The sequence below is a fragment of the Epithele typhae genome, assembly GCF_022376455.1.
Source record: "Epithele typhae strain CBS 203.58 chromosome Unknown BXZ73scaffold_39, whole genome shotgun sequence".
NCBI lineage: Eukaryota > Fungi > Basidiomycota > Agaricomycetes > Polyporales > Epitheliaceae > Epithele > Epithele typhae.
In genome coordinates this window covers 188,815-216,577 of record NW_025954230.1, presented here as the reverse complement: position 1 = coordinate 216,577, position 27,763 = coordinate 188,815, and the positions used below count along the sequence as shown (strand labels likewise).

At 58.7% G+C, this 27,763-nt stretch overlaps 12 protein-coding genes across 12 annotated transcripts; 8 read left to right on the top strand and 4 right to left on the bottom strand.

Moving 5' to 3' along the window:
- Window positions 1–1,812: 1,812 nt before the first annotated feature.
- BXZ73DRAFT_103294 (uncharacterized protein) lies at window positions 1,813–2,866 on the bottom strand (the record flags this gene model as incomplete). Its single annotated transcript, XM_048015536.1, has 4 exons — window positions 1,813–2,021; window positions 2,070–2,115; window positions 2,196–2,332; window positions 2,392–2,866. The coding sequence occupies 4 exons, from the start codon at window positions 2,864–2,866 to the stop codon at window positions 1,813–1,815; spliced, it is 867 nt and encodes a 288-aa protein (XP_047875935.1).
- Window positions 2,867–3,292: 426 nt separating this feature from the next.
- Window positions 3,293–5,401, top strand: BXZ73DRAFT_79067 (uncharacterized protein; the record flags this gene model as incomplete). The annotated part of the gene is made up of 8 exons (XM_048023006.1): window positions 3,293–3,372; window positions 3,427–3,652; window positions 3,700–3,870; window positions 3,922–3,972; window positions 4,031–4,078; window positions 4,144–4,441; window positions 4,520–4,681; window positions 4,737–5,401. 8 exons carry the CDS (start codon window positions 3,293–3,295, stop codon window positions 5,399–5,401), a joined length of 1,701 nt encoding a protein of 566 aa, XP_047875934.1.
- Window positions 5,402–6,255: 854 nt separating this feature from the next.
- Window positions 6,256–8,734, top strand: BXZ73DRAFT_91126 (uncharacterized protein; the record flags this gene model as incomplete). The annotated part of the gene is made up of 15 exons (XM_048025873.1): window positions 6,256–6,368; window positions 6,432–6,492; window positions 6,544–6,618; window positions 6,680–6,717; window positions 6,770–6,814; window positions 6,889–6,952; window positions 7,009–7,205; window positions 7,300–7,364; window positions 7,415–7,508; window positions 7,562–7,764; window positions 7,860–7,933; window positions 7,991–8,261; window positions 8,314–8,435; window positions 8,502–8,607; window positions 8,667–8,734. 15 exons carry the CDS (start codon window positions 6,256–6,258, stop codon window positions 8,732–8,734), a joined length of 1,596 nt encoding a protein of 531 aa, XP_047875933.1.
- A 324-nt stretch (window positions 8,735–9,058) lies between these two features.
- Window positions 9,059–9,640, bottom strand: BXZ73DRAFT_103291 (uncharacterized protein; the record flags this gene model as incomplete). The annotated part of the gene is made up of 3 exons (XM_048015535.1): window positions 9,059–9,112; window positions 9,172–9,420; window positions 9,467–9,640. The coding sequence occupies 3 exons, from the start codon at window positions 9,638–9,640 to the stop codon at window positions 9,059–9,061; spliced, it is 477 nt and encodes a 158-aa protein (XP_047875932.1).
- Window positions 9,641–11,884: 2,244 nt separating this feature from the next.
- On the bottom strand, window positions 11,885–13,281 carry BXZ73DRAFT_103290 (uncharacterized protein; the record flags this gene model as incomplete). Its single annotated transcript, XM_048015534.1, has 3 exons — window positions 11,885–12,381; window positions 12,429–12,830; window positions 13,275–13,281. 3 exons carry the CDS (start codon window positions 13,279–13,281, stop codon window positions 11,885–11,887), a joined length of 906 nt encoding a protein of 301 aa, XP_047875931.1.
- Window positions 13,282–14,362: 1,081 nt separating this feature from the next.
- BXZ73DRAFT_103289 (uncharacterized protein) lies at window positions 14,363–15,757 on the top strand (the record flags this gene model as incomplete). Its single annotated transcript, XM_048015533.1, has 3 exons — window positions 14,363–14,451; window positions 14,508–14,777; window positions 14,824–15,757. 3 exons carry the CDS (start codon window positions 14,363–14,365, stop codon window positions 15,755–15,757), a joined length of 1,293 nt encoding a protein of 430 aa, XP_047875930.1.
- Window positions 15,758–17,153: 1,396 nt separating this feature from the next.
- BXZ73DRAFT_103288 (uncharacterized protein) lies at window positions 17,154–18,099 on the bottom strand (the record flags this gene model as incomplete). Its single annotated transcript, XM_048015532.1, has 4 exons — window positions 17,154–17,215; window positions 17,304–17,337; window positions 17,394–17,512; window positions 17,571–18,099. The coding sequence occupies 4 exons, from the start codon at window positions 18,097–18,099 to the stop codon at window positions 17,154–17,156; spliced, it is 744 nt and encodes a 247-aa protein (XP_047875929.1).
- An 857-nt stretch (window positions 18,100–18,956) lies between these two features.
- On the top strand, window positions 18,957–21,631 carry BXZ73DRAFT_103287 (uncharacterized protein; the record flags this gene model as incomplete). The annotated part of the gene is made up of 8 exons (XM_048015531.1): window positions 18,957–19,211; window positions 19,263–19,343; window positions 19,410–19,739; window positions 19,792–19,878; window positions 19,927–20,470; window positions 20,522–20,742; window positions 21,509–21,539; window positions 21,597–21,631. 8 exons carry the CDS (start codon window positions 18,957–18,959, stop codon window positions 21,629–21,631), a joined length of 1,584 nt encoding a protein of 527 aa, XP_047875928.1.
- Window positions 21,632–21,836: 205 nt separating this feature from the next.
- On the top strand, window positions 21,837–22,362 carry BXZ73DRAFT_50013 (uncharacterized protein; the record flags this gene model as incomplete). Its single annotated transcript, XM_048020363.1, has 3 exons — window positions 21,837–21,938; window positions 21,999–22,253; window positions 22,309–22,362. 3 exons carry the CDS (start codon window positions 21,837–21,839, stop codon window positions 22,360–22,362), a joined length of 411 nt encoding a protein of 136 aa, XP_047875927.1.
- Window positions 22,363–22,618: 256 nt separating this feature from the next.
- Window positions 22,619–24,613, top strand: BXZ73DRAFT_91123 (uncharacterized protein; the record flags this gene model as incomplete). Its single annotated transcript, XM_048025872.1, has 6 exons — window positions 22,619–23,094; window positions 23,133–23,232; window positions 23,278–23,378; window positions 23,417–23,708; window positions 23,764–24,342; window positions 24,386–24,613. 6 exons carry the CDS (start codon window positions 22,619–22,621, stop codon window positions 24,611–24,613), a joined length of 1,776 nt encoding a protein of 591 aa, XP_047875926.1.
- Window positions 24,614–25,623: 1,010 nt separating this feature from the next.
- Window positions 25,624–26,198, top strand: BXZ73DRAFT_50076 (uncharacterized protein; the record flags this gene model as incomplete). The annotated part of the gene is made up of 3 exons (XM_048020372.1): window positions 25,624–25,764; window positions 25,835–26,071; window positions 26,121–26,198. 3 exons carry the CDS (start codon window positions 25,624–25,626, stop codon window positions 26,196–26,198), a joined length of 456 nt encoding a protein of 151 aa, XP_047875925.1.
- A 305-nt stretch (window positions 26,199–26,503) lies between these two features.
- Window positions 26,504–27,096, top strand: BXZ73DRAFT_79062 (uncharacterized protein; the record flags this gene model as incomplete). Its single annotated transcript, XM_048023005.1, has 3 exons — window positions 26,504–26,632; window positions 26,732–26,980; window positions 27,043–27,096. 3 exons carry the CDS (start codon window positions 26,504–26,506, stop codon window positions 27,094–27,096), a joined length of 432 nt encoding a protein of 143 aa, XP_047875924.1.
- Window positions 27,097–27,763: the final 667 nt, after the last annotated feature.

The window sequence follows — 27,763 nt, the reverse complement described above, 5'->3', positions numbered from 1 at the left end:
TGGTGGCCGTGGAGGCGGTTGTCCGAGGCTCGCGGCGACGCTGCATAGCGTACATAATGCACGACGCGCGCTTTTCAGATCCAGCGACTACTAATACCAGATGCACATTATCGCCCTACTACAGCTCCTCTTTGCCGCCCGGACTGCTCATGTCCTCCCCATCCGCTTCATCACGTCCAGCAGCACGCAGAAAAATGTGGGTGTGGGCCACTCCGGTCCGCCCTCATCGCTGCAGGCGTACGACACCGCGTCTCAACTATCAGCGATCAGCGCATGAGCTCTTCTTCTTCGCTGTCCTCCCTCGAGGTACGCGTTTTCCCAGGTGATTTCGCACTCGGCGACCCCGCCGAACTCGTTGCGCTTCCTGCTCGTCGTCATGTCCTGGTCGACTGCGCTCTAGAACGTGAGCACGCTCTGGATTCTGCGTGGCGCGGTCGAAGTCGGCGGGGACGGTAGGCTGCTCGGGTGGGCGCGAATCGACCCCGGCGGGGAAATACGATGGACCCGCAGCCGCTCCAGAGGCGTGATGAAGGGCGTTGCCGCGAGCACGTCCTGTGCTATGGACAGAAAGAGGCGACGACAGTGAGCGGAGGGATGGCACAATCGGCCGCAAAGAACGCACCAACACCGCTTCCTTGAAGACGGCGCCCGGTGTCCTGTGATCTATTCCCCTAAAGCCTATACCAGTAGAACTTTTAAAAGTTGGTGCAAGGTGCGGGTAAAACTACCTCGAAACGGTTCCGCAAATCTGGATCTAGTGCTATAGCGATCAGACAGGCTGAGCTTGAAGACGTGTTCAAGGTGTACCAGAGCAGAAGTACAGGGGGTTTGCATTATGCTTCTACGCACATCCAGAACATAGACGAAAGCCGAAGATAAAGATATGTAATAACAATAGGCTATGCAAGCAGAGGCGGAGTGGCCTCCGCGCTGTGCTGCCTCAGCCTGCGACATCAACCGCGAGGGGGGACCAACGCCCCGTAACTATAATGGCGACGAAGAGGGCTGTCGCTGTCAGTTCCTTGCTCTCGAACGCAGCCAATGCAAGAACGGAGCGAATCAATGCGTGCAGCACGAACGGTCCGCAAGTTGATCGATGTCGATGACGGTGACGGCCGCGTCGGCATGAGAAGACTCGATCCATGGACTCCTGGTCGACTCCCTATACAACGCGTCAGTGGCAGAAGAGACGGACAGAACCGTAAAACTCACCCCGAGCCTCAACACAAACAGCTTTGATCTACTCGGTCATGTTGGGGAACGTGAGCACGACCCTCGTGGCGTGAGCTCACGCGTTGCAGTCTTCGCGCCGATGAGGTCGCGATAGGAGACCACGGACCAGAAGAGTTGACGTCAGCTAAGTGCTAGACTCGGATGTCGAATTTGTCGTTCCAGTGTAGGTTCGCTACGATCCCGGATCCGGCAGATGACGAGCGATGGTTGAAGGCATCGGTGGCGCAGGCTGGGGGCCGGGATGTGGAAAACTTGACCGCACGTCACGCTCTCGCGTAATTGGGGCTTGGGATGGGGCGACGTCTCGACGTCCACCCCTGGCGCCAGCGTACGAGTGGCAGAACATGTCCACTCTGCACCAAAGGCTATCGTCCAGGGAAGGTCGGTCCAACGGAGGACGTGGATCGATGGCTGGGATGGGGGAGTCGAATGAAGGGGCTTTGTTGAAAGTTGCCAATTGCAAGAGTGCAATCTCAGAAGACGCTTCCAAAGTCGTTTGACTACCTGTCGGCAAGATGGACGGACAAAGCGGACAACGAGGATTGACGATTATAATCAAAAGAAGCGAGTGTTGCCATGTCAGTCGCGTGATTGACGAGGGGCGAGCAGGTCGACGGCGGGTTTCGTCACGCTAGCCATCGGTGCGATGTCCGCGTTGATTGTGAGCGCAAGTATGGAGAAGCGTGACAGCCTTCCGAAAGCTCGAGGCGAGGAGGGGTAGGAGGAGACGAGCGAGAGGGCTACTTGGCGCGCGGACGCTCTGGACGCTTGTATGGAGACCATGCACGCTGCAACTCAAATAAGCTCCAGGAACCAGGAAGTATAGCTCCACTCACAGAGAGTCTGGATGACCGGAGTGCCTTTGCCGTTGTCGACGACTTCCTAAAAGCGTAGTGCGTCGGGAGACCGGTAGACTAGGCTCATCAGCACAAACTTCCGCAGAAAACGAAAGAAATACTCACCATCATCGAAGTCGGTCTCCCATATTCCTCAAGTTCCTTCATCCAGTCCAGGGCTCTAAACGCCAGAAATTCGTCGGCTAGCCTCGATTCATGCTTCATCCTGTACTCGAACTGCTTTCCAGTCATTGCTCTGGTGACTAATAACCGAACCTCAGCCATCAGAAGCCGGCTACTGAAGGTCAGAAAAGACACGTACATCCGTGGTGGGTAGGTTGGCGCATTTGAACGTAGCGAACGTCCGAAAACTCTTTCAGCCCTCGAAGCGAAGGAGGATACCAGTAGTCAGCATAGGCCTTCGTCTCCTCGTCAAGAGAAAGGTCTGGCATCTTCGCTTGCGGAGCCACGAACGCGAGACGACAGGTGAGAAGATAGAGTTGGGAAAAAGTCGGGTCGTTCCATTCCTTGCAGCACGATCGGCAACCGACACGGATGAATTCGGGACTGTCTTGAGAGATGTGCTTGTCCAAAAATCTCTGCGCTACGTTGATGGTTCCCTGCTTTCGAACATATTCCTCCGACATACCGTAGGCTTTGACGCAGAGATGGGCAATAGCGTCGAGGGAGAAGATGTAGCCCGACAAGTGAACTTCTACGGGTGTAGAGGTGTAAGTAGGGGGATCCATTGGGACAGGAGTGGTGGCATTGGTGGTGGTAGTGGTGGTAGTAGCCATGGTGGCGAGGTGTGTCGATGGGGGGAAAGCTAAGCAGCAGTGTGTGGCGAGAGGTCGTGGATGGTGATCAAGAGCGAAGGCGCTGACGCCGGTGCCGATGTTCGAGTTCAGCCCATCACGTGGATGCACGTGGTCTATGTACGACCAACCACTCCGAGTCTCCGACTCCCGAGCCCTCAGCTCTGTTCTGAAAACCATGCCGGGCCGGCAGCACATGCTCTCCGCCTATTGTTCTCTCTGCTACATATATTGTACTGAGCTCAACATCATATGGCTTCAACCACTTCCGTCTCCGCGAGGTGTTTCCACGCCGCTCGCGCCCATCCTCACCTCCGGCAGACCCGTCCATTCCAGGCCGGTTGAGCCGCTCGTCTCATCGAGTCTTCATCACGATAGACCTTACCTCACGTTCAATCTTAAGCTCACATGGATAAAGGAAAGCGGAAGGCCGAAGACAATCTGGACGACGAGCCGAGGAGGCAGCGTTTCTTCACTGCCGGCGAAACGTGAGTAAATCCCTTGTGCTCTTGACCACTCTACCACTGTCTCTGTCTCTGTAGACGTGCGGAGTCATCTACAAACGTCGTCCGCTCGACTTCATCCACGATCGCTGAGACTCTAGAAGCCGAGTTGACTACGATCGGCCCGCCGTCGTCGTTACCTGCGCAAGCATCACAGGCCCCGGCGCTAGAATCCTTGGTCAACGAGGCCACACAGCTAGCCCGCGATGCGCGCGTTCAAGTCAACGAGTTGAAGTATACAGTGCGAGACTGTCAGAAAGAGTTGGTACGTCTTTGTTGCTTGAGCCGCATGGAAATGGTGGTTAATCTTAGCTCGGCCATATACAGGGACCTGTGAGGCAAGTCAAAGATTGTTATTCATCAGCCGCGTTCTACTCAGTCACCAGTTCTTCGAATAGGGAAACAAGGCACAGTAATAGACACCCTGCAATGGATAAGGTAGACAAGATGAAGGAGCGCATTGTTGAGTTGGAGAAGTTTACGGTATGATCCCAATTCATCATTCATTGGGTCTGGCTTACATCAATCTTTCAGGATAGGATGGAATCGTTCGCGCGCGTATACAAGGATATGATGTCTATCCAGGTATTTTATACTACTTTGTGCTCGCTTTTGAGGATATGACGTGTTATGGTTGGTTCAGCAACGTAAACCGACGAAGAGGGAGAAGCTAATGGCGCTTATCGACGAGGTTTGTGCATGCCTGTGTTTCATATCGTGACTTCCATAACTCAATATCTGTCTCGGTATTACTAGCCGTACGAAACGTTCAAGTCGTCGCATCCCGATTGGGCTGTCAATAACGCGAACGAGATCACCGAGAAGGCCGACATCACTGAGGCCGAGGTGGATGCGCTCGTGAACCCGCTCCTTCAAGCAAGAATATATCTTATGGATTGGTTCGGCGTATCTCCACAGGCCCGTATTATAGAAGAGCTGGATCTCGTACCGGAAAGATTCAAGACAGATGTGATTTTGAAGAAATTCGGGGATTGGACCGCGGCGGTTAATCACAAGACAGCTGAAAAAACGAATGTCGCCCCTGTCCAACACGGTACGCCCTCCGTAGTGGATAGAAAAAAACGGAGTTCCATACAGAATTCAGAGCCACGGCGTCTTCATAACGTTTTAGAGACTCCCACCCGAACCAACAGGCCATCTCCCCCGCAGACATACTTCACCGCCCTTCAGATTGACAACGGCACCCGGATTGAAGACGCTAACCCGGCTATCTTCGGACAACATCGGGGTACTGCCGAAGATGAGTCGAAGCGAGGTCAAGAAATGAACGCTGGTAAGTGTCCCAGCTTGTAGAATCATGATGCAATAAATTGATATGAAGTTATTAGAACGTCCCACAGACTGCGGCGCTGATGGCCTCTTTCTTACTGATGAACTCTTTACCCCGGAACGTGCTTCTAGATCTACTCACGCGCCTGCGGCGACTCCTCACGTCAACGCTCCCTCGTTGTCGTCTAGTGTCGGTGTGCCCACTCCGTCCGATCGAAGCGGAGATGTGTCGTTCGCCGGTGCCAACCACCCCGGATATAACGAAGACAAGTTCGCCCGCCTTGTTACTAGCAAGAAGTCCCGCCGTCATGTCGGTATCCCCGATTTTGCCGTCACGCTTCAACACGAGGACGGAGGCATACTCGACGTCGCTCTGATCGTCGAAGACAAGGTCAAGCGTAACCCGTACAACCAGATGAAGCGGTACGGGAAGATTCTCGGACGCAAGTTTGGCTCAGTGGACGTCATCGGCATCCGAGTAACACCTGGGGGTAAAGGGCTCCAGGTGAAGTGGGCGCGACAGCATTGGGGACGCACCCTACTCGACGATGACCCCGAGGAGCTCGAGGTGCTGTACGATGAGGGCGACTCGGAGTCTGGTCCCCACCAGGGGTGGTACCCGTTCATGAGCGACTTCTGCCAAAGGAGATTCTTCGAGTCCCGTAACAAGTTTCTCAGGAAGGTCTTGAAGCTGATCGAGGACAAGGAGCGAATGCCCTTGTAGAGGAATCTGTGCGTTGTCTCGATTTCTATCACAGCCGATTGCCACTGACGAGTACGGATACTACTACGCAGACCGTCGGCGAACAGTATCATTTGTACGATATTCAGATGTCACGTATGCACGCTTGAGTAGTATGCCACTAGTCATCAGCGATAGGTGACTTGGAAAGGAGACACACGAGAATTTGGTAAAGTGTGATGCAGTAGTACCCTTTCCAGATGCCTGAGCACGGCCCTGCCGAGAGCGCATTTGTGAAATGTCTGCGCACGCTGTATTCCGCACCCTGGCGCGGCGTGCGCAGCGATACTAAGCATATGCTCCTGCCGATGGACCTTGACATTGTACTCGGAGTTCCAGTGAACTTGCGAAACGCGAAATTCTCGGCATGCGTCCCGCGGTTCGAATAGCTCACTATGAAGTGAGATGGACTATGGCATAGACCAATATTTGCGCGGCCCCAGCGAGTCTCTGAGTCAGGTTTCAATCCAGTCCGCGATGTCGCGCAAGACTAGTACGCCCAGATAGAGCGAGCGTGTTGGCCAGACGGTTATATTGATTTGAGCGTGTCGGCGTTGTCGTAGACCTCATGGATTGCCAACAAAGACGGGATGTCGATGGTGTTATATCATTAGACGGACCTCGGAGCCTGCCACCTTGATAGATCTAATCTATGCTTTGTAGTAGGTAAGATCACCACTTGGCGCCCGTAGCCTGAAGTGTTTGTTTTATTAGCACGCGACTTGTGCGCGCTCGTGGGGTCCACACTGTGCGCGCCACCGTGACATTCCTCTCCCGCCCCTTCTTGTCCCGTTTCCTCCCTACGCCGACATTCTCATGGTGAATTGGGGAAAATGATGTCGATTTCCCACCTGAACACTGGTACGCTCAAGGACTGCGACGCGAAGGAGAACACTACCATCCGCTTTGAGTGGACTCTGCGCGGACTGGCGAACATCTTTGACAGCAGGTGCGTGGTGGTGGTGCTGTTGCTCGGGATTGTCTTTGTGACGGCTTCTTATGGCCCTTGTAGCAAGGGAGAGGCGAAGTCGAAGGTCATCAAGTCCCCCAGGTTCGGAGACGGTCGATGGCAAGTCAGTCCTGCGACGGTCATCCAAGGGAGCGAGCCGCTGAGGCAGGCGCAGATTCTCTTCTATGCAAACTCGGGGAACATAGGAACGGACGGTCAGACCTTTGTCAGTCTGTACTTGTGGTGCGAGGTGAGCACGCCGTTCGTCCTGGCGCCTTCGTGGTTGATTGACCGCCAAGCGTCTCTCGTAGCCCACGACTGCAGAAAAAGAAGCTGCCATCAACGGAAAGTGAGTGACCGCCGTGTATGAAAGGCATTCCTCGCCTAAACCATGGGGAAAGGTGGTCGCGCGATGGTTTGTTCAACTTTGGCTTTGAGATCCGCAAGTGCGTTATCTTTCCGTCTGCGTTCATCTGCGCCTTTCCCCAGGCTCAAGTCCTGACGTCCATCCCCCACCCAGTGTCTCGAAGACCATGCAGTACAACCACAAGGAGGCCCATGACCACGCGTTCTATTATCCAGGGGTGCGTCTATATCTGTAGCTGTGACGTTCGCCTCCCCCGCTGATTGAGGTGGATAGGCGCAAAACTGGGGATGGGCTCAATTTGCGCGCAGAGACCTCGTGTTCTACCAGGCAACCGCCGTTAAATCGCAAGACGCGTTCATTATCATTTGCACCATCACTTCTGAGGCTACGAGCCCACTCCCTGTGCCGTCGGTTCCGCGGTACTTCGTGTCGAAGGACTTTTTGGACTCGATAGGAGGACTCCTTGACGAGTGAGCTTCAGTCTTGATCTTTTTCGCTCTTCCTTGCTGACAAGTTCAAGCCCTTGTATTCGGACGTGGAGTTCATCCTGCCTCGGCGTGGGAGGGCCCCTGTGAGGAGAATATATGCGGCTCGCAAGCTACTCCAAAGAGTGGACTACTTCGACGCGAGTGAGCTCGGCATCTACGAACTTCAGGTGACCTGACTGACCTACTTCGAGTGTTCAGCTCGGGTTTTGCGGAGAGCACTATCGACGCGGATGCTGCGGAATCGGATGACGCAAGCGTCGTCTCGGATGTAGGCTCATACGTGCAGTACTTTGACGACTCTGATGCCGAGGATGACGACATGCTGACATCGACGACAGCCCCGACTCAGAGGCCCACGAAGACATGGTACTTGAAGACTACAGACCCGCTCACCCCGACCCTCCGCCCTCCACGAATCCGGTGTCCACCTCCACTGACGACACTACGACGGGAACCCACAGTCCTCGAGATTCGGATGATACTGAAGGTGAAGGGCGGAATGCGAGGCAGAATCCCACTCATCCTTGCACCCCACGCGGTCGTGAGCTGGCACTGGAAGAGCTGGAAGCACATGCAGCACACTCTTCAGCACCCTCCCAAGCAGAAGTTCAAGATCACCGCTACATTCCCCTGAAGTCCCCGGCCCCCAGAAAACCAAGGTCGTCATTCGAGACGTCGCATATACCACATATCGGGCGATTCTGTATTACGTGCGTCTATTTTCTGGTCTTTTCGCTTCCGCTCGCATGCTCACCACACACGCACAGCTGTATACCAACACAATCGTCTTCGCTCCCCTGTCATCCTCGTTTCTCTCGCCCTCGTTATCTAGTCTTCCCCAAGTCTCACACTCCACTTCAGTTCCGTCAACCCCGGCGGCGCATTTGGAGAGCCAGCACAATCATTCCTTTTCACTGTCCGCAATATCCACGGGAAGTGGACATCGCACAAGAAGGGAGTGGATGGTGGAGTGGGAACATTGCAACCCTGGACGACCACAGCCCCCATCCGCCAAGTCGGTGTACCGATTAGCAGATAGTATGTTCATGATCTGCCTCCAGGTCTTCGCACTGTGCTGATTTGACGCTAGAAATCGGCCTGCAGGAACTCAAGGATCGCGCGTTCCAGCATATCACCAAGTCGCTCACTGTCGACAACGTCACGCACGAAGTGTTCTCCGCCTTCTCTGTCGCGTTCGAGGACGTGCGGAAGGTGCGTTCCATCTTATCTTATCCCTCATATCGACGGCTTATCGGCGTGGCTGCGGACTACCGTTAGGTCGAGCTTGCGTACATGTTCGAGCATTGGACCGACGTCCGCAAGGGCTCGATGCTGTCCATCGGTCAGCAGCTGCGTTTGGGCCGCATGCCTGGATTCGAACAAGGCAAGCCTTGGTTCCTCTCGTTGTTCCGTCAGCGCTGACGCCCGTCATGCCTGCTGCAGTGTGGCCTATGATTCTGCAGAACCTGATGGCGGAAGAGAAGACGGACAGCGAGGCGTCCCGAAGCTGATTTTCTCGAAACTTCTATCTCGTACCATTTACCTGATCGTACCTCCATAGCATCATCTTTGTAACATCACATCACTCATCGCATGCATTGTTCGCTCGTCAGACCTCGGTTGGAGACTTGACCCCGACGTACGTTGGGGCGCTGCTAGCACTTCGCCCCAACGAGACCTCCTTAGCGATGGTCCGGGAAAGTGATCGTTACCTCCAGGTACGCGTGCTGCACGCCTATCCATGCTTACATGTTTTCCCCACAGTGGTAGCACCGTACTCATGTCCAATGGTCCCAGAGGATCCACATCGGCACATCCTTCCACTCCTCCGACCGCTACTGCCCGATCACAACCTCCTCAGATACGACCTCCAAGAACGGCTCAGATCCCTGTAACGAAGCGCGCATCCGTCAGCACCCCCGCCTTCGCTTCGACGCCAAACTCAAACACTCGCAATGATCAGCCCGAAGTGCGCGACGCTGAGCAGCGCCGGCCCGGGCGAGAAGTTGTCCGGGACCTGCACCGTGAAGTTCTGCGCGAGGTCCGCGCGGCCGTGCCCGACCGGCGTGGGCGCGTACGGGCCGCTGAAGAGCGTCCGGCCGATGCTCACGCTCGCGTTGAGCCCCGCGCAGACGCCGTTCGGGCAGCCGAGGAGCCCGATCGCGACCGCGACGTCTTGCGAGCCGGTGAGGGTCGCCTGGGGCGTTCGAGGTCGGGGTTCGGAAAGTCAGCGAGGTGCCAACTGGGAAGAAGATGGAGGAAGAGGCGCACGGGCGGTCGACGTCGACGACGAAGCTGGAGCCGCGCGGGAGCGTGGCGTTCGGGGCGGGTGCGGCGATGGTCACGCTCTGCGCGGCCGCGGGCGCAGTTAGGGTTGACAGGGCGAGAACAAGGAGGGTCAGGGTGGGGGCGAACATCGTGCTGCGGGTGAATGGGTCGCGGTGCGTGGTTCTTCGTGGGAGGCACGTCCGTCCTCTCGAGTACTGGCACTCTTATGCACGCGCACGCGCTCCGAGCGGCGCAATTATGTCCAGCACGGGGAGGAAAGCACGCGTCGTTTCAGGCCGATTGTTGGTTGGTGTGTCTCCCTTGGGGTCCGGCGTGGATGGGACGCTCACCTATTGCACGCCGTTCCCACCGCTGCGCAGAATGGCGGCTTCAATGTTGGCGCTACGCCCGTGGAGCCAGCGTTGTGTACACGCCTGATCGTCCAAAATGTCTCACAATATCGGGACTGTTTTTGAATGCACGATAATGCATCAGGGCTCGGGCCATATCCTCGATTTCTCCCACAATATTTGGCACTTCGGAGATCTCCGCTGCGGGTGGCTGGAGCGCCGACCGGCTCCTAAGTACGCGAAAAGCGTGCGAAAAGCCGCAAAAATTATAACGTCCCCAGGGATTAGAACTGGCGACCTCATCTGTAGGACATACAGCACTCCAACCACTAGTCCATACACCCATAGCTACCGTGCAACGTAAACATAATATAACATTAGCTTACATCCCCAACCGACAAGTTGGAAGCAGCTGGCCGGCGCTATGGACATGTGCTTTTTGACTCTCACCACTCGTCTCTCGTCCTCTCCACTTCCCCCGCTCCTCAAGCCCTTTCCTCTTGTGTCCCTTCATGCCATCACCCTGACCACACCCAACTCAATTGTGCCCTCCATGGAGTACGCATCCCAACACTTGACACGTACTTTCCCTGTAGGTGTGAAACCTGTACACATTTTCTACCCCACTGCTGCGTCTCTGGTGACCCGCGCCGCCCTCCTGCTCTCACTCATACCATTATTCATTTGTTTGTGTCATATTGTTTACATATGCACGGTCGTCTTCCCAATACATTTCTTACCTGCATCACATTCCTATGGCACGGCATTCGAAGAGCTGGCGGCCAGCCCGTACAAACTGGGCACACGAAGAGGCGCCGCAAAGGGTTCGCCTGCGGCCTGAGCGCCCTGGTACCGGCACTCAGGTGGGCGCCTGCCCCGGACATGCGACTATAAAATGCGCTGTATCGTGAGACAGAAAACAGTCTTTATATAGTGCGTCACCCCGCCTGGGATATTACCCAATATCCGTCCCTCGGTATCGCAGGACAGATTGGTCGACCCGGCGTGTAGCATGGCCTGGCCGTGCTTCTCGGCAAAAATGCAGAAGATGTAAGCATGCATGATATCTCTTCGCTGTTCCAGGCTCATCCGCCGTCCGGGAGCGCCCTGAACATGTTAAGCCTGCTTCGCTGCGTCTCCCCAGCCGTAAGGCTTACCTGCAGTCGAGCAAAATACAGTGTCCTATGGGTCTTTGAGGCGGGCCGCGGTTCATCATGTACGCGTTCAAAAATGCTGAAAAACGGTCCGAGTTCGGTGCAGCCATATACTAGGGCCATTTGAATAAATGCCACAACGTAGGGAGCCGCTGACGCAGAGATATCAGCTAGGCCTTTTTTCGGGTCTCAAGGACCCGCGAAGTCTGTAAACGAAGTGCGGGCACGGCCTCCTTGAGTTGCGCAGCACAGCTGTCAATTGCTGCCGGCGTGGCTGTGCGGGCGATTGCCGTCATCGGTATTACTTACTGCTCCCGCAAGCAAGCGCAGTCATCGATATGTCAGGCTGCGCTCGCCCCGCGGCTGATCTTGGACTTGAACCTGGACTTGGAGTATTGAACGTTGACGGTGAACGTTGGACTCGTATTTGAGCTGGAGACAGAGTGAGTGTGCTGCATGATGAAGACGGTCGCGAAGGATTTGACCGGTAACCCCCACCACGAGGTAGGCGCAGGCAACCTTCCTCGACTTCGGATCGTCCAGTCGGGACTCGGTGCAGGAGCAGATAGGTGATGGTCCCACGGACGCCGCCGCATCAGCTGCGTGCTCCGAATGTCCATACAATTCGCCAGGGCGCAGTGACAGGTCCTGATGGCATGGAGGGCGCGCGTACTCTCCGCAGCGACGCCGCCAGGTGTATATCTGCGCGTGCGACAAGGAGGGGAGGGCAACGACAGCCCCGCTGCTCTTCGCTTCCACCTCCTCCGTCTGCCACCACCACCAACGCGCAACGGCAACTACAAACACGCTCGAACGTGCGACCTCAAGCATTTGATCCACGTGAGTCGCTCGCATTTCCTGTTCCCGTCCGCCGCCCCCCCCTCGAGCCTCACCTCGCGCCGTCCTCCAGACCCCACTTCCACCACCCGTCCTCTGTGACCCACCCCCCTACGCCAACAACCACGATGATCTCAGGCATCGGCATAAACAACGAAAAGCTCCCGCTCCCCGAGCGCACCCCGGCCTCGAAGTCCACGGACGTCCCGCCCTCCACGTCCGCGCGCGTCCCGCCCCCCGCGTACTCCGCCTCCGCGCCCACCGCGCCCGTGGACACGCCGCTCCCGCCCGTGCCGTACGGCGCGGCGGACGAGCTCGCGAGCGCGTACGCCTCGTCCTCCTCCGCCTTCCACCTCACGTACGATACCGGCCGGTCTCCCACGCCCCCCACCGGCACGACTACCCCGCTGACGCTGCCCGCGCGCCGCTGGCACTCCGAGGCGAGCTCGGCGTCGGCGTCGTCGAGCCCGACCTCGACGCGCTCCGGGTCCCCGGAGTCGAGCACCGCCGTCGGCTCCGAACCGGCGCGGCGGCTGCAGAAGGAGCACCCTGGCCAGGACACGCACGCGCACGCGCCGGGCAAGACGCTGAAGCACAAGAAGAGCAGAAGAGCAAGGGGACCACGAAGAGCCGCTCGGGCGGGGCCAGGATCGCGCGCGCGGTGGGCACGGGCGTGGTCGCGGCCGTCGCGCCGCCGGTCGTGATCGCGGGGGCGCTGGCCGCGGGGATGTTGGCGATGCTGTATACCGCGGGGAAGCTCCTCGAGGGCACGGGGAAGGTGGTCGCGGCGGGGCCGGAGCTGGCGGCGAAGGCGTACCGGTCGAAGAGAGGGAGGAAGATGCGGAGGGCGCTGGGCGCGCCGGGGAGCGCGAGCGTGGATAGCGTGCTTGAGCACGAGGAGGTGTCGCGGGGGCGGGAGGCGGAGTTGGGGAGGAGGGTGTCGCTGTGAAGAGTTCCTTTTCTTTTCGGTCTCTGGTCGACGTCCTGGACTATATGGACTGTGTGGCTTCTAACATCAGTATTTTCAGTCGTACTGTACTACTGTCCCGCGTGGCGCTCGTACGCGCACATATAACCGCTCCTTATTGCATCATTTCCTTGCTTGTACATATCCGGATCCTCTGCCTGCTTGAGCATCTACGACGCCGGCAGATCTAGACCGTGCCCCTGCCAAACCGCGACCTCGGCGATCGACCATCTCGACAAACGGCCTCCCCCGAACGCACTTGGCAACCAGCGGTGCGTGTTTTTACGCCCTCGCGAGGTCCTCGAAGCCGCCCCCGCTGCGCCGAACACGCGTTTTCGCACGCGGCGATGCGTGATCGTGGGGCGCGCGCTCGATCTCGACCTCGCGAGCGGCGTGCTCTTGCAGGCGACCTCGCGCGGGCAGTCTTCCGCGCGGCTTCCGAGTTGGACGTGCGAGGAGGGGGGTCGCGAGGCACAAGACATTGAAGAGGGCCGGTGTGTTGAAAGCTTGAGCTTGAAGATTCAGCCGCGTACGCGCGCTTGCGACTTAATAGTGTCAATAAACGGCAACGGGGACGATCGCAGACGCGGCCCGGGATCGGAGGGGCGATCGCGCACGCTGCCCACCGCCTCCTCCTGTGCGCACGCGGCTCGCTCCGCAGCGGAGGTGGGAGGAGTGCGACCGGAGGCTTGTTGTGTCTGGGAACATGTTGTTCGAGCATGACACTGGACAGCGGGCGTGGACAAGGGCGCGCGGGGGGTGGGCCACAGCATTCCGCGACACCGGTGGGGTGCGCGGTAGGACTCGGTCGCTGGCGGCCGAGTGCGAGAGTCCGTCGGGGGCGGTTGCGTCAGGGGTCTTTGCGGGCACGCGCGCTCCGGTATGTCAAGGCACTCCGACGGCGGACGTCCTCGACGCTGAATGCCCGCGCGAACAACTACCGAGCTGGGTGCAGCGAGATCGGTCGGCGAGTTCCCGCGGCGGTGAGCCAGACGGGGCACGTCCTCAGCCAGCGAGACGGTCATCTGCCCGCCAGGCTGGCCTAAAGAAAGCCGGAGAAGCGTTAGGCTGCAGCGTGCCCACCACATGCATCTTCTGTTCGCGTGGGGGTTCCTGTCCCGCTCGTCGTGTGCAACGACGAGCGCGATGCAGTCTGCGAGGGGCGCGCGGGAGCGACGGGGACGCTCGAGGGGGTCAGGTGGCGCAGGACGAGAGGGACGCAGGACGAGAAGGGTGCGTGTGACCAGGCCCGTCGCTCCAAAAGGCGGTCTGGCCAGCGACGACGGCTTCCCTCCTCCCTCCACCGCCCTCTGGCCGAGCGCAACCCCCGACGCGATGCACGACCACGGACAGCTTGTCCGGCGCCAGGACCCAGCTTGTGAGTCTTTGGCGTCTTTCTTGTTCTTATCTGGCCTCGCGCGGGGCGAGCCGATGGGTCGGGCGTGGTGATAACTCGACGTCGGTAATGACGCGCCTCCACCGGCGCGCTCCTTGCTCTTCCCCGTCTCTCCGTTCCCTTTTCTCGCCCTCGCTTTCTGCTATCCCGCCTTTCGCCCGTCCCCCATGTCTGCCCCCGTCTCGGACCCGACGAGCAATTCGTCGGCGACGACGACAGACTCTCCCACTCAGGGTCCGTCCTCCTCCCCCGGCTCGTCCTCCTCTGCCTCGTCCTCCTCCCTCTCTTCCCCCACTGACTCTTTGTCGACAGCCTCCACTTCCTCGGTCATCCCGCCGTCCGACACTACCACCACCTCCTCCACCACACTCACCACCGACACTACCACCACATCTCCCTCCTCCACCACCACCACCACCACACCTCCTACCGACACTACCACCACCTCTGCGAACACAAACCCCACGTCGCAGACCACCACAGGGTCCAGCACTGGTACCAGCTCAACAACCTCACTCCCCCCTCGTCTACTCAGTCGTCTACGACCTCGTTCTCGACCTCCACCCAGACGAGCACGTTCATGTGCGTTGCTTTTTCTTCCTTCTTTCCCGCCCTCATCTCCGTCTAGTGGCACCAATGCCCAGGGTTCCACCTTCACCTCCCTCGTAACCCAGACGGTTACATCCGCGAGCACCTCTCCCGTCGATTCCTCCCAAAATAACGAGACTTCGTCATCGTCACATACGGGCGCCATCATCGGAGGCGTGGTTGGTGGTGTTGCTGCGCTTGCGCTCATCGGTGCGCTCCTCTGGTTCTTCCTCAAACGCCGTCAGCGCGACGACTTCGACGGCAACTTCGATCCCGACCGGGTCGTCGGCTTGTCCGGAGACAACCACGGCACGCTTCCCGACATCGACCTCGCTGCGGAGAACATCACTCCCTACAGCTATTCGCCCCACGGCGCTGGTCCGGGCACGCCCGTCCCCACCCACCCCCCTAGCATGTCACAGTACGGCCCTTCGGCGTTCGCGGGCGGTCTGGCTGCAGGTGCTGCGGGTGCCGCGATGGGTGACCATCGCTCCGCATCACCTCCCTCCGCGTACTCTCAATCCGGGCAGACCCAGTCGCGCTACTCGCACGGCCCCGGATCGGACTCCCAGCACGGGTACCCCGACTACTCCGCATACGCTACCTACGCCAACGCACCAAGTACCGCGCACTCTCACACAGGAAGCACCTCCCCAACCAACCCCTCCGTCGGCGGCATCCCCAACCGCGACTTCCGCCATCCCTCCCCGGGCGCCTCCGTCTCGTACGCTGGCACCGACTCCGGCTCGTCGAGCGGTCCCGGAATGATTCCGAGCGCAAAAGAGCGCGAGGCGGCGGCGTACCGCCGCGGCCAGAACCTCGCAGTCTCGAACCCCGATCACGGTGCGAACACCTCGGCGCAAGGTTCGGGGGTCATGCAGCACGTAGACGGTGGTCGTCTGCATGCGACGCCCGAGGACGACGAGCCTGCGGAGGTGCCGCCGCGGTACGACACGATCCCCCGCGATAAGTGAGCGGTCGGTTGGAGGCGCATTCAGCACCGGCCAGATGGATCCCCCGCCCCCATCCTCTCTTGCTTTCAATGGACCTTTCAACTCAGGATATGACGTCGTAGGGACGGTGCCTGGGCAGACTTCGCAGTGTCGTCAAGATGCCGTACCCACCCTGGCCTGCGCCCCACATGGGAGGGATGGGAGTGGTACGGCCGCAATCGACCGGATATTCTGGCTCGCGGCCGCCGGTCCCGTTCCGCCTTGCTCCAACCCCGCCGACTACGCTTGCTTCTGGACCGTTCGCTCTCCTTCCCCCATTGTTATGATATCCTTCACGCCCGGCCGAACGCCCTGCAATGATACACCCCCGCTGACGATATCGTACGCCCCAAACCCCTAGTTCCTCACCGACCTCGCACCTCACGACACGGACATAAGCTCGAGGGCAGAAGCCCTAAAACGTGCTTTCCCGCTCCCACCGATGGATATGTATTACACACCCGATCTGCGCCCGCAGTCCTACACGCTCTGATGTCCGCGCTCCTCGCGCGTGTACCGTATTTCCAAGTACCCGTACCAGTATAAAATTCGGCGGCGTGTCCGCTTATAGAGTCGCGGCGCGGCGTTTGTAACACTCCCTCTTCGGTGTGGGCGCGGAGACTGGTGTAGTCCGATGTTTGAGCTTCGCGCCCATGCGCCTCGGCGACACCCCTGAGTGTTTCGACTGAGAATCGAACTAGGCGCGGGTGAGTGGCGTCCTGTTGTCCGCTCAATTGCTTTCATTGACTTCGTCCTCGTCCTCGTACACAGATTTCGTTAGCCCTGCGTGCTTTTTGCGAGAGGTTTCGCCGCCTCTTTCGCATCCTGCGGTTCTTCGGTCCCGCGTCGTGCGTCCAACTCGTGGGGCGCGGCGTTTGCAAGCTTCGAGCTCGGGGGCTGGCACGCTCCGTTTCCACAATCTCATCGCCACAACCCGCCCATGGCTGAAGCCCGACAGCCCCGGACCCGAGTCCCTGGTCTGGCCCTCTTGCGGAACCGCACGCATCCCTTCCGACCGCGGGTGGGCGGTTTGGCAGGCCAGGACGAACCTGACTTGTCTCGCCGGTTCTTTCCTCGGTCGGGGGTGCGTTTGTGCAGGGTTCGCCGCACGACGTGTCCACCCTCGTGAACGTTCCCCGAAATGTCCAGGTGCGAGGGGGCGCAGTATTTGGCTTCGAAGATACGCGCGCGGGAGCTGGGCAGTCCAGAAGATCAAGTGAAAGAGCGTATACTAGGTGCGTGATTGGACTGGCCGCTTTGGTGTGCATGCTTCCGAGACTCGCGTCGGCGGCGTGCATAAAGGAGAAGCGTACGGTGAAACAAACCGAGAATACAAATAGATAATAACTTAGGTACATCAACACCTACAGAAAGGGTGCTAGGGTGCTAGTGCGCTCGCGGCGACATTGGGTTGCGAGGAAGAGATCCGGATGTGGGACGCTAATGTTATGGGGATCAACTTGATGCGAGCAAGACCATACTGTTCGAAAACTCACTGCGTGTCTCTGCAACCTCGGATTTGGGCGACCTTCGAACTCGAACGTGGGTTGGAACCGCGGTGGCTAGACTCAGTGAATCAGAACTTCGGTATGGGTTGAGCAGTACTCTCAAAACTCACCAAGTACGGTCGGGTCACCTCGCGTTCGGTCTCGACTCGTTTCATCATCGACGCCACCAATGGCCAGTTCCTGTGAGCGACGTGACGACGCTCGAGTTTGGTTTCGATGTACCTGATCGCTGAGTGCGATGAGGGGCGATCAATCGCAGGATGACTAGCGAAGAGGAAACGACGTACAAGGTAGATCATCTTGCGGGAACCGAGTTTTGACGTATTTGACGTCTTTGAAGTCGTCAAGAGCGCGGATTGACGGAGGGAACCAGTAGTCTGCGTATGCGCGTGTGGGGGCGTCGAAAGTGAGATCGGGGACGTTGAGTCCAGGGTTCACGTATGCCATGCGGCAGACAAGTACGAAGCGGTCGGCGGTTTTGCCTGAGACCGTGCGGACCTTGATACGGACAAACTTTGGACTGTCCAGATGCCCCTCCGCTTGAAAGTGGAGAAAGGCGGCGTCTTGAGGACCAAAATGCCTCACGTAGGTTTCGTTCATGGCGTAGGCTTTGATGCATAGTTGGGCCACAGCCTCGCGCGTGAACAGAAATCCGGCCATGTGGACAGAGTAATTAGGGGCAGGGCCTGCGGCCGGAAGAGAGGGCATATTCTGCACAGTACGAGGGTAAAGCAGGACGACGGGTGGTGCGAGGTGGTGGTAGCGGAGAGACGAGAAGGTTTGTTGAGGCGCTGCTTGCGTTCCGAACTCGAACATGTGGTCACGTGTGACATTTACGGCCCGCCGCCCAAGCCGACAGACGCCTATGGCGCGCCTCGACCACTCCGATCACTGTTCTAACCATCCTGCTCGTGACTGGTTGGACCCCACATCGCCCGCCATTGTTCTCACCACGCGTATAAATTATGTCTGAACACCGCGCCCCGCCATCGCTCGACTACCATCACCTTCCCCTTCCCCCTCCCCCCCATATTGCTCGCTAGTTAGACTCCTCTTGTTTTCAAGGCGTATCGGCTGGCTGCTCCCACTCGTACGTCCATCCTCGCCGCTCCATCTGACCACTAAAAGCTGACCACACCATGGCTCTTGATACTTGGTCAACCAATCACAACTCCCGCCACCACCATCTTCGTTCCCGCTGGTCGCAAGCCCAACTTGCAGTCGCACGAGATGGACCACCTGTCGCCATCCACATTTCCTGACGATCCCGGCGCCGTTGATACTGGAGTTTATATAGATGCTTTGAACGCAGCTTTTGTAAGCATTGCGTCTGCTATTCAGACTTGTGAAAGTGTGGAGCGCACTCTCCAGGTGGTTCGTGGTCGTCTGGTGCGTATTCTTTCCCTTCAAGAACGTTATGGATCTGATTGTTTGTGTCATAAACAGACAGAATCTCATGCAAGAGTTTCCCAGTAAGCTTCTCTCTCTCTTTTTGCATTTTCAACCTCACGCAACCATATATAGTAAGGGCGAGGGCGAACCACCCTCCGCTGAAGGGACCGAATTGGCTGGTGCCAAAACCATGGTGGATGCGATGAGGAAAGATCTGGTGATTTATTTACAAATATAATGTTTCCATATCTTACTGATGTCGCTCAATGAAGCTTTTTACTATGGCAGGCATTCAGGAAGTTATCAAGATCGATGCTCATGGACAATCTTCATCATCCCCTGCGCTATCCGCCACACCTGTTCTTCCCCTCGTGGGTCCTGCGGCTTCCCAATCCAGTGTCGATGAGAATCAACCGAAGCCAGTGTATCCTATGCTGGTGGATGTACAGCATCGACTCAAGATTGCCAACGTTCTCGACCGCTACAAGGATTCCTTACTTACAGGTCATCAGACGTCAGTGCAGGCTTTGATTCAGGTGCGCGAGCCAACGAGACAGTACAGACGCGCACACAGAAGTGCGCCACAGGTTGCCACGAAGAACGCGCAAGTAGTCCAGGAGATCATCGATATGGTGGCTTATATCAGCGACGACTCAATGTCAATTCCGGTACATCATTCTACTAGTATCATCGCTTGTACTACAGGCTAATATGGGCCCGTGTATCATTTATAGACCTCAGCGGATCGTCTTCTCGCCACTATTCCTCTGTGGGGCTTGAAAGGAGTCGAGAACATCAATTCGGATGACGTTGCTTACGAGTCCAGCCTAGAGCCAGCGGCCGGCGTGTATCTCGGTGCGATTTTCACGGCTTGTCAATCATTCCGATTGAATTTCCAGAACACCCTTCGCCGCATCGATAAACGAATCACCATCGACACTTCCTACGACGAGAGCTTTCATAGCGGGGATTCTGACGACGAAGAACAGCTCGCCAACTCATATGACAGTGTTGAAGGTGAAAGCTTCAGCGCCGTCCTTAGGCTGGACAAGGGAGATACGAAGGTGAGTTACTTCACGTTTACATGGTGTCAAGCGTCGGACTCATTTCTCGCAGGGTATTGTCAATGCTCGGTCTGTCCCCAATGTAATCACGGTCGCCAGCGTGGATCGTTTGATCAAGGATGCCAGAATGTCCCACCAGGTAGGCGGGCACCTCCGACGTCGAGTGGAGTGCTGACATCTGCCGCAGGTTTCTGAGTTCACTCCGCCGATGTTCAGGCCTCCCTTTGCTTCGGCCACAGACCTCGAGGCTGGCTTGTATGCCTCTGGGTCCGCGGTGTGGTGCGACTTTCCCTATGCCTTTGAAGGGCCGCCTCCACCTCCTCCCCCGGCCAGAACAAGGTCTCTTGCTGCGACTGCCGAGATATGGGGCAGTCCAGTTTCTCGCAAGTCTGTGAAAGTGGGCCGTCGAGATTGCTTGTTTCTGGACCGTGACCTCGTGGACGACCCTCAAGACTCCGACTACGACCCTGCCAACACGAGCTCCAGTGGAGTCGACACCGATCAGCCTGTTCTGTCTACTGATTCCAAGGGAAGACAGGTGCCTTCGCGCTTCCTGAAGACCAAGAAGGGCAGGGTGCCCTATTACGTTCTGGATACGCTCATTCAAGTTATGAACGAAGACGGCATCACGGGCACTCCTGTTCTAACAGTCGAGATGAAGCTAGGTCGTGATCCTCTCGAGCAGCTCTTAAACTACCTCAGGGAGTTCGAGCTGGAGTTGAACCTTCACGGTATAGGCTTTAGGATGTGTCAAGTTGACGCTGATTATCGTCAAACTTTAGAGTGTATACTCGTCAAGTTGCATCCGACCGAAGTTGATGACGATGGCAACCCGACTCTCATGATTCTCAGCACCCCTGACGACACTCGGGAGCTTGGCCGCGGGTGGTATCCGTACGACCACCCTTTCGTTATTGCCACGCTTCTTGAGATTCGCGACCACCACGCTCGGCCCGCCAGGTACCTCACGGTGGACGAAATCCGACAGTGGCGGGAGAATAATGTGAGAAGCGTATTCTATCCGTACATTCATGTCTGACACACGAGTATTGCAGATCCGAGAACGCGAGGCAGTCAGGACCATGAACGCTGTCGGCGAGGCCGCCGCTTGATCACGCCGATCACACCGAGACGACTTAGAACGTGGACAAGTGCTGTTCAAAGTCTGTACGCGCACCGTTTCTTCCTTTCTTACTATGATATATGCCCTCCTGTAAGCCCCCCAACAACTATGCTCGTGTACTATTATCGCTTTGTATGAACAACTCTGCTTGAATCCGACACGCTTTATGAGCACGTCCGCAGTGGCCCTCGACGCGTGCGTGGCTGGGCCTCACAATTCTTCTATGTGGGTAGATAAGGACGCCGATGTCGTAAGTCTCAGCCATCCTCTTTCACATCCCGCATGATTTTGACCTTGACCACGTCGCAAGAGGCCTCGGCCGACGTTGGCCTCCTCGGCTACGTCGGCCGTGCGCCAGCGGGGACCTGTACAGGCGTCGACCCCTCCGATGGAATCGGATCTGTGCTTTTTGCGGGTTGTGAGCTCGTCTATGATTGTGGGGGACGGCTGGTTTGTCCCTCCTGGGCACTAGGCGCGTCTCGCCGCAGCGCCCCGCACTCTGTCGGTGGAGCCGGTGACGCCCGGCTCGGCGACCAAAAGTAGCCCGTGTTCCTCCCGACACACTCCCACGAGGGAAAAACACCACACCGCAGGGCCTTCATGCCCGCCAGGCTGTACCACAGACCGCGCTGCTGACTGTGCATAGCGGCTGTTCATGTCGGTTGCGCAGCACTTTGGTATGTTCACTCCACTCCTTCTAGCGCGTGCTCCCGCACTGACCTTCTGTGTTTCAGTCGGGCATCGCCAGTACTCCACAACATGGGACTAGCCCACTGACCTTCCGGTTTCCTTCGAAGTGGAACCACGACCTGGAGTGGCGTCGCTGTACGGCCCGTACTACGCAGCCCCTATACGGGGCGCTGGAAGCCGCTGACGACATATTTATACGGCGTACAACAGGACGTTCGACCACCCCACCAGCCACACTCCCGCCTTCGACCACCTCAGAGATGAAGACCGCACTTGTTCTCGGAATGCTCCGCGGCCGCCGCTGCGCAGAACGCGGTCATCCGCGCTCCTCTGCGGGTGCTTCGCTCTTCCCCGGGGAGAGCTTCACCGTAGAAGTCGATCGTCCGGTGAGCCCCGTCCACACTCCGCCTCATACCCGAAACTCTAACTTCTGCTTCGCATTCCAGGATAGCCTCACGAACTCGCAAGAGGTCTCCGTCGCGATCGGGCTCATCACGTGCGTCGGGCGCGCGCCGAATGGGACGTGCGAGGGCTTCAGCACCGCGGACCAGTTCGGGACCGTGCTCTTCGCGGGGCCGTACACGCCGAAGCTGCCGCCGGGGAGCGCGACGCTCGTGCAGAACTTCACGGTCACGGTCCCGGAGGACTTCCAGTCGGGGCCGGCTGCGCTGTCGGTGGCGCATTCTCGCTCGTCGGGGTACGTTCGCCCCGCTCTGAGGGACTTGTGGGCTTTCGTGCTGATGCGAGCGTTTGCAGGCGCTGTTCTTCCCGAGTTTGGAGGTCTTGAACAAGACCGTGATCATTGAGTGAAGACGGAATGGACGCGATGATGATGATGTTTGGACGAGAACATTGTGTGATTGACTCTATGTATGGATACTGACTTACCTGGACATTCGGTACTGTACTCTATTTGTATACTGTATATCCACCTTACCGCGATCTTCGATACTGATTGAACCATACACGGCCAGGGAAGATGACAGCTGCGGCGAGACGGGCGGTGACGTCATAACGCGCTGAGATGAAATAGACTCTCGAACCGCCCACGGTGCCGCCAACCGCGATGGCCTCTTCTCCCCCGCCCCCCGCCGCGCCCCCGTCCTCGCCCTCGGCCGTCCGCTACACCTGCGAGGTCGCCTTCCACCGCGCGTCCAACGTCCTGATCAGCGACCTCGGCTCGCTCTCCGCCGACCCGTACATCGTCGCCACCCTCTCGCCCCTCGCCCCTGCCGAGGCGGTCCAGTCCGTCCACTACCGCACCCCCACCGCCCACCGCACGCGCGACCCCGTCTTCGACGGCGCGCGCTGGGTCGTGGCGGGGGTGCCCGCCTCGGGCTTCGTCCTCGCGATGGACCTCTTCGACGAGGACCGCGGGTCCCGGGACGACAGGCTCGGCCGCGCCGTCGTGCGCTTCCCCCCGCCGACGCGCGGCGTGCAGGAAGCGGGTGAGGGCGCGACGGGCGCGGCGCTGCGGGAGGGGTGGAACTCGGGCGAGCGGGAGGTCAAGGTGCGGAAGCGGCACGGGGACCTGCGCGCGCGGTGGGCTCGTACGCGGCGACGATCGTCACGCGCGGCAGGGTCAAGCACCACACGCGCGTCGTCGTCAGCGTGCGCGTCCTCGGGCGGTCGCCGCAGGTCGGCGGAGAGGAGGGGAGAAGGTGTACACACTTGGGCCGCGTACGTTGAGCCTCCATCGGATCTCCGTCCTCTGCGCGTGCTGAGAGTTCGTGGCCAGATGTGTTCTCGAGACACTTCTCGCCGCTCGCGGCGCGCCTCGCGTCCGTGCAGACGTTCAAGGCGACCGAGGTCCAGCTGCAGGACCGGTACCATCTGCGCTGCGGCATCGCTACGTCGGGTTCAGGCCGTTCGTGAAGGCCATGTTCCGCGCCCGCGGCATCCAAGGCGTCATCCTCAACTACGCCCTGCACAAACAGCATCGCGCGATCTACAACTGGGACAAGAACACCATCCGGGGTATTGCGGGCGACACGCCAGCGACGGCCAGGGACGGCGACGCCGCGAACGGGGAGACAGACGGGCAGGGGAAGGCCGACGAAGCGTTCGTGCGCAAGTTCTTGCAGATGGCGGAGTACGGGCGGGAGGGAAGAGTGTTCACGTACGTAATCACGCTGGACGGGCAGTGGAGGTTCACGGTGCGTCTTCGCCCCTTCGGATCGTCAAAGGCGGCCGCCGCTGACGCGTCTGCAGGAAACGGGCGAGGAGTTCGCGATCCAGTTCCTCAGCAAGCACACCATGCACTCCGACGTGGCGATCGAGATCGCGTACAGCGGCGAGTTCTTCGTCCGCCGCGCCCAGCACGGGCACGAGAGACACGACGACACTGCGGCACTGCAGAACGGCGACTCACCGGCACCCGCGAACGACTCCCCGCCCGGCCCCTGCAACGGTAACGCGCAACCGCCCAAGCCCAGCGAAGGCACCACTGATCCGGATCACGACGAGCACCGCGACGGAGACGGCGCTGGTGAAGAAGAGTGCAAAGACGAAGACGAAGACGAGCTCTCGCTGCTTCCGCCGTCGGCGTTCGAGCTCGTGATCGACAACGACTCCGGCACGTACCGGCCGCAGAAGGAGCTCCTCCCCGTGCTCGAGGCGTTCCTCGCGCGCCCGGAGAACCTCGGAGCTCTGGGCCGCGTGCGCGCGATGGACGGCTTCGACGAAAGGCTGAAGAGGTGGAAGGAGGAGCGGCACGAGGAGAGGCGGAGGGTGCGCGGCGGAGGCGGCGGCGGTCAGGGCGCGAGGGCGGGCGTCGTCCGGCAGGCGAGCGTGAGCTCGAGCAGTTCGAGCTCGAGCAGCGACGAGGACGAAGAGGCTGCGAACGTGGCGCGCGGGAGGCGGAGGCGGAGCGGAAGCGGTTGGAGACGAGGCTGGAGCGCGGGAGCAGCAGGCGAAGGTGGTCGCGGAGGACGCGCGGAGAGCGAGGGATAATGAGGACGAGGACGAGGTCGCGAAGGAGGAGGAGCTGGACGAAGGCGTGGGTATGGGACGCGGTGGCTCGGGCAGTTTTAAAGGAGCGTCCCAGCCTGCAGGGCGGTGAAATCTGAGGATGGTGGCTGATGAGCACATGGACCATTTGATCGCTGTACACTTGACTACATAGATAGTTCTTGGTCCTCTGTTTACAAGTTTTATTGATCATGTTATTTTTCAGATTCCTATGTCTTGAAGACATACTCCACGGTGCACACCGTTTACATAGTGACCCGATCTGGGGGAGAGTCAACTTGGAGTCCACTGCGAAGTTTGCGATTCGCCGATCGCAAACATCGGCGCCTGCGAGCATCAACGCGACAGCGCTCATATTCAGTCACCACCACGATCTGCTGCTCCCATGGCATCTGGCACTTCGGATACCATCCCCCGTGGTCTACTATGTGGACTGCGGCGTCGCATCATCAGATCCAAGCCGTCCTGTAGGCTATGAGCCTGTGCAACGGTTCGGTATTCCGTATTGCTTGAGTCGCACAACCCGACGAGTCTTCACTCCAAACGGGATGTGCGTGCTTGAGTGCTGCAAATGTGCCCACTTGTTCGCGCGCCAGCTTCACTTTTGGTAACCCGACCGGAAGCCCCAGCTAGTCTGCCTGCGACCAACCTGCACGGGCTTTCTAGTATCCACCCTTCAACCCCGCACAGTACGTACCTTCACTCATGTGACTCTCTGTGTGTTCTTGCTGACTCAACCGTTCAGACGCCAAAATATTGTGTTCTGACAACTCCGGCGGGACAGCGACCCGAGGCTCATCTCGCCGGGATCCATGGGCGCATCTTCCCAGCTAGTCACCGGAGCTGGATTCGCTGGGACAGAGGAGAAACTCACGGCCACTCACCTTCGGCCTGGACCCCCGGCGCAGTCGCGAACCTGGATTGCGGAGTCGGTGGTGGTCGGAAGGAGCGCATACATTGCCTCTTCACAGAACTCCGCCAAGCTCCGAACATCGCCGTCATACGAGCGTCGATGGGCCTCTCTAGCTCCTCTTCAGAAGGCAGACATATATAAGGCAAGCGACCAGACGCGAGAGACACGCGAAACAGCACATCGTTGACATGCTTCTCGTACTTGCCCACCTTTTTGCTTTCCTGACGCTCTGCGCCACTGCGCTCGGTCAGCGTATCTCCATAGGCGCTCCAGCTGAATGGTCTACCGTCTCCCCTGGGAGCAACCTCACGGTCCGCGTCGACCTCCCGGTAAGCCGCAGATCAGCTTTGCGCGGCGTTCTGCGACTCGACGCTGATGGGCGCACCCTCGGCACCACAGCTCACCCTGACGGGAACGCAGGAAGTCGCGATCGCGATCGGGTTCTGGCCGTGCGCGCATCGCTGCGCGGACCAAGACGTGAGAGAGGTGCTCGGAGACGTGGTTTACCGCGGGCTGTACACTCCTGCGCTTGTTACACCGGGGCTGCCTCCGTTTGAGAACGTCACGGTCGCGGTGCCGGAGCACTTGGAGGGAGAGGAAGTGAGCTTGAACGTGGCCCACTTTTCGCTCATTGGGGTACGTCCGTCCGGTCCCAGGCCAAGTGCTGTCGCTCACAGTGTTGTAGGCCGGCGCAGAGCCGTTTATGGAGGTGGCGAACATCACACTGTTTCTAGCTGAGGTGGTGGATAGGGAGATGTATTGAATGATATGACGTCATGCCCGCCTTCACCCGTGTGAACTGGCGGGGAGACGGTTCGCCCGCTCCCTGCAACGACCGGCGGCGGCAACGGCAGGCGCGCAGCCTCGCCCGGTCACGGCCTTGGTGGCGACGCACTTTCTTTCCCCCTCCATCTCCGTTTCCTATAAACCGTCGGCGCGCCGTGCTTTGACAGCCCCACTTCCCCTTCCTGCGCCCGTCCTCGAGTCGAGCCCGTCTTTCTCCTTCCTCATCCTCGGTGTTTGCCCCCGCCCCGCCCCCCGCGCCCTTCTCCTCAACGCACCACAAAGATGAAGACGTTCTTCGCTCTCGCTTGCTTCGCCGCCGCCGCCGCCGCCCAGCGTATCGCCATCGGCGCGCCCGCGAGCATGTCGACGGTCGCAGCGGGGTCGAACATCACCGTGGAGGTGGACAAGCCCGTACGTGCTGCCCTCGTTCCGCGTCTCGCCTCGTGCTCACCGCACGCACCGCACGCCCCTCGACACACCCCTTCCTCCCGCGTGCTGTACGCGCCACAGAACTCGCTGTCGGGCTCAACGGAAGTCGGCCTGGCCATTGGTGTCCTCCCGTGCGGCAGCTCCCCCTGTTCGTCCATCAATGTCACCCAGTTCCTCGGCAACATCGTCTACTCGGGCTCCTTCGACCCCCAGTACGACAGCTCGGACCCGTCGAAGCCCCCGTTCCAGAACTTCTCCATCGAGATCCCGTCGACGGCGACCAGCGGGCAGCAGCTCAGCATCGGGGTCGTTCACCTGTCTATCGTCGGGGTGAGTGTTTCTGTCTTGCGCGTTCTTCGGCGGCCGTTGACGGCACTTTGGCGACGGTGCAGGCGAGCGGAACGCCTTTCACCGAGGTCGTGAACACGACGGTCGTGGTGCAATGAAGAAGATGACGTCACAAAGGGCGAAATAACTCTGACTGTCATCCATGGCATGTGTACCATCCCTCCACGTATTCCCATCCACATTGCTTTTATCTTGTCTTCGTTTGGGTCTTCGCATGGACATTTCGGACTTCAGCCATGCTCCACATACACTCTTTTTAGTTGATGTAACGTACCTCTTCACGACGCCTGTCTGTAATCTCACTTGAATGTTCTGTTTGGTTACGTATATATGCTGAGCGTGTGATGCTTTCATGCTCGATCGCCCATGTACTCTACCCTCATCACCAGTGAGTAACTGGTTTGACTTACTGCTCGTGCTCATGCAACCCAGCAGATTTTGGACGTCGCACTAGGTGCACGTCAGTGAAGCTGCCCCAGCGACAGCCACGAGTACGGGTATCTCGTGGGTGATCGCACGGTGCTGTTCACGCGTGAGCAGGGAGTCTTTGTTGCGCTCACCACCGTAGGACTACTCTCAAACCGCTCATGTGCGGCTTCGACAGGACACGCGCGCTCGGGGGTTCCCCAATCACTACAAGGGTTATGACACGGACCAATTTCAGGAGCGGATGATCAAGTGCGGTGAATAGTCGTCTTTATGTCTCATGTCGTGCATGAGATATCTAATCCATGCTCTTTTCAGAAAATGAGAATGCCTCGGAGT